This window comes from Octopus sinensis, linkage group LG27 (genome assembly GCF_006345805.1).
Source record: "Octopus sinensis linkage group LG27, ASM634580v1, whole genome shotgun sequence".
Taxonomy (NCBI): domain Eukaryota; kingdom Metazoa; phylum Mollusca; class Cephalopoda; order Octopoda; family Octopodidae; genus Octopus; species Octopus sinensis.
In genome coordinates this window covers 17,205,885-17,210,257 of record NC_043023.1, presented here as the reverse complement: position 1 = coordinate 17,210,257, position 4,373 = coordinate 17,205,885, and the positions used below count along the sequence as shown (strand labels likewise).

The 4,373-nt window shown below is 35.2% G+C and overlaps 1 protein-coding gene across 1 annotated transcript in view; it reads left to right on the top strand.

Annotated features, from left to right (window-relative positions):
- The window catches only part of LOC118768099, a 15,636-nt gene extending 13,449 nt beyond the window's left edge, over positions 1–2,187 (top strand). Inside the window, exon 4 of the mRNA XM_036513911.1 lies at positions 1,972–2,187. Within this exon, the coding sequence (XP_036369804.1) occupies positions 1,972–2,187 (216 nt within the window). The remainder of the gene's footprint in view (positions 1–1,971) is intronic.
- Positions 2,188–4,373: the final 2,186 nt, after the last annotated feature.

The following is a 4,373-nucleotide window of genomic DNA, read 5'->3' as shown; positions in this document are numbered from 1 at the left end:
TGATGATGCAGAAGTACTGGTTACGTTGCTCTAGACTCCTTATTAGAATGAAGGATAGCAGGATCCCTAAACACATGCTATACGGGGAACTTGTGAGCGGAAAAAGTCTGTAATTTAATGAAAGTGTCAAGTCCTCATTGAAGTCCTATGATATGCAGGAGAAAGTATAGGAGAGCAATGCTTGTCATTGCCACAGATTGAAGTAGGTTAAGGAAGGGGTCGGCACTTTGAGAGAGCATATATTCTGTATGAAGAATTTAAAGCGTGCTGCTCGAAAGCGCATGGCTGGTGTAGTGAATAGAGAATGCTTAGTTTGCAATGTTTGCAGTCGTGTATGCTTGTCAAGAGCAGGGTTCTCATTAGCCACCAACAGAGCTGCAAATGCAAAATATAAGTTAGTCCAAGAGTGCACAATGTTCCTGAATGTCAGTAACGGTCTTCCTCAGTCACGAGTAGACGGCCATCATGTATCATCATGCATATAAATGTATATATATATATATAACTGTATATATATAACCGTTTCTCTCCTTCTTTCTGTGTTTTTTTTTTCTCTCTGTGTATCTTTCTGTTGAAGAGCGTAGGCTCGAAACGTTAAAGACTTCTTTTATTTATATTTCCTGAGCGCCATACTAATACAATTGTTTGTTTGTTTCCAACCTGCCTTCGTCTTTTGTCTATTTTCATAAAGCTTCCCGTTATATAACTGTATATATGTATATAACTATATATATATATATATATATATATGTATATAAATGTATATATATGTATATAAATGTATATAAATGTGTATATATAGAGATTCACGTATATAGATGTAATATATATATATATATATATATATATATATATATATATATATTATATAATATATGGGTGGGTGTATGTATGTATATATGTATATATACATATATATGGTATATATATATATATAATATATATATATATATATATATATATATATAATTATATACTTGTATATTTTTCAGGAATGGAGACAACAATTCAGTACCATTCGATGCCTCATCTGCTGCCAGCTTTGACACTTTTGCTTTTCGTGACTCTTGTAACTGCCGGAGAACCAACGAATAGAGAAGGTCTCTTCAGAAAAACCACAACATCAAAATGCTTAACTGATCAGAATAAAACAACTGACGACGCGTCATCTCTTACAGAATGTTCATTTCGGTGTATTTCCCGCGATGAGTGCGAATATTTTAGCTATTGTAATGGCCCGTGTTATATGCATCGATCGCTTCACAACGAAGAAATTAAAGATCAGGATTGCACATGTTTATCGTATATTTTACTCTCAGGAAACATTATGTAAATCACAATTTTCTGGCATATTTTTTCTAATTTCTGTATATTTTAATCATTATCCCAATTGTTTTACAAACGCATGCACACACACACATTTATGTATGTATGTATGTATGTATGTATGTATGTATGTAATGTATGTATGTATGTATATTATTATTCAGTTTTTTCAGGATTTGTTGCCAATAGAGAACGAACCGGTTTCTAACCTTAACCCAGGCACTTTCACTGGAATTGCAACATCAACAACAGGGTATTTTTGTTTATAAGTTTTTATGTATGTATGTATGTATCTATGCGAAGATTTGTATGTGTTATGTATGTATGCTCGCAAAGAAACGAACAAGGGACAACAATCAATGCAAGCTAACAAACTGTCCCATCCGTGACATAGATTTATGCCAACGGGTAAACTTTGTGTATAGAATACAATGTTACAAATGCAACAAGTGGGTAGTACAAAAAAACCGTTTCACGTCCGCATCAAAGAACATCTTAACACGATAGCCTCTTCCTTCAGAAAAGATGCCGGAACACCGACAAAGGCATAACAGTTACACTTGAGCCAGTGAAAGAAATGTGGGTAATTTAAGAATTAAGGAAGCTATACTCATACGTAGACTCATACACTACTTATTATTTTAGGAAAGAATCCTTCCAGAATCCCAGTGTGTTATCCGAGCATTACTTGGAACCATAGACACGATCTGCGCCAGACAATTCCAAAACAAGTATCGAGAACAAGAAAACCGCATTTTTCTTATCTTTTCTGATCTGCAAAAATTTTTTGATACAGTACCAAGATCAGCCATATGGACGGCCCTTGATCAATTCCTTCTCCCTGATCATGCAATGGTATGATTGGACGTTTCCTTCCACGTGACGGACTCTCAAAAGAATTCCCAATTACATCTGGATTGAAACAAGTTTGCCCACCCGCTACTATGCTTTTCTCCCGATAACTTCCTGCAATGATATATGAACTTCACTTGGATCAGCTGGGAAAGGACATCAGATATCGTTTTGATGAAAGACTCTTCAGCTTGGTGAGGTTTCGGTCAAAGAATCTTACCAGTTCCAAGCGAATCTCAGAACTTCACTTCGTCGATGGCAACGTGGTCACTCGGTCACTCAAGCTTAGAACTGCAACAATCTGTCAGTTATTTCACCATTGCGTATCAACGTTTTGAGCTCACTGTAAATTCTAAGAAATCTCAGTTCTTCGCCTAATCAATCCCGAATTCTGCCCTTCTGGATTTTAACATCATAATTTCAGGCACACCACTGGAACGAGTTAATCGCTTTGCATGACTTAGAAGTGTGCTTTCCAACAAACACAATCATGAGCGAGATGTGGGACGAGGAATCGGAGCGGTTCACTCAGCTTTCTTTGAAATAAATAAATGTCTTTCCTGAAAAATCCTGGAAAATTCTGGAATGCACCTCCTTTTTCTTTAAAATCCTATTGGTGTCACAAAACTTTTGCACAGATATGACCGTCATCAGTTGAGGCTGGAGCGAAAGCTAAATTAAATGCGCCTAAGCGTAAGCGGCCCTTATCAATGGGAGAAATCCAGTCGTAAATAGATGATTTAAACAGCGATGAAGAAGTGTTTTTCTGATTTTCTTTCATCATCAAATAAAGCAGGTGATGTTGAAAATGATGTTTTATATGATATAGAAACAAATAATGCTTCAACTAGCTCTGGATGGAAAAAGTGCACCGATTCTTCTCCATTTGTTTAAGACCGACAATCATTTTAGTTTTTGTGCTTAATTTAATGAAAATAAATATATAAATTAGCTTTATGAAAAAGAGATTTTTTCGATTATTGCCCGTTTGTCACACACATTCATGCAACCCTTTCCCGCCGTTTAAGGGTTTACATCTTGTTTGTATACTTACATTTTTTATTGCTGATACAGGTACAAGCTGGCAAAAAGTTTTTGAGATAACCCCAAACTCATTTAAGAAAAGCCCTATTTATTTGTACTGGGAAGACATGCCTATTGAAAAGGTAATGAATTTTTAGAATTTCGAGATGATTCTCATTTGATAACCAATCTACATATTTGTTGCTGTTTTACAATAATTACTAGTGTTTTCTTTTAAATGTTTAATTTCAGTTTTTGATGTTTGTTTCATTTTTAAAATCTATCTTTTTGGTTAGCAAGTTTCTTTGGCGGGTTTTCACGATAGAAGTAGATCCAGACTAATTTTCCTTCTTTGACGGCAAGAGTGTGGCTATAAATTATACACGACGCATAAAAACCTATTCCTCTCCTATTTATTTCTCCTTTTTTTCTGTTTCACTAGCGAGATTTGGGGACTAAGGTCCGGCCTTTTATTTAGATTTTCATCATTTTCGCCGTGTATCTGATTAAGGACACTGATCTTTGCTTTAATAAGGGTTTTGGAATTCAGCTTTGACTGCAATGATTTTCTTACTCTCCTTGTGTACTCCCAATTGGTCGTTTGTTTCATTCAATTTTTATTTCGTCTGCTTTCAGTATTCCCAAGTACTTTTACTACTGTCCTTTCTCAACTGCTCCCATTGTTTGCCCATTTGGTATTTCAATTCCCTGGCTTCTTTCAAATCTTCCTCGTTTTATTTTCAATATAGCGCACTTTTCTATCCCCAATTCCATACCAACGTCATTGAGAAAATGCGATAATATTTACAAGATTTTCAAACTGTTTCTCATTTTCGCATAAACTTTTGTATCGTCCATGAAAAGGAGATGATTTATCTGACCATTTCCTTTAACCAAATCGTAAGCAATTTTCACTTTTCATGGCCAATTCGAATAGTAACGGAGATAAGCTATCACCTTGAAATATTCCACGTCTGATGTTCACTTTTCCGGGTTTTTATTTTTCTCCGATCATTTCAGTATTCCAATGTTCCATACTTTCATTTAGCATTTTCTCCATGCTTTTTTTTTGCTATTTCAAACTTGCTCCTTGTTTTACTTATCTAACTGTGTGGTGTACCATGTCATACGCTTTTTCTAATCTAACCATGCTACATTCACTTCTCCAATCA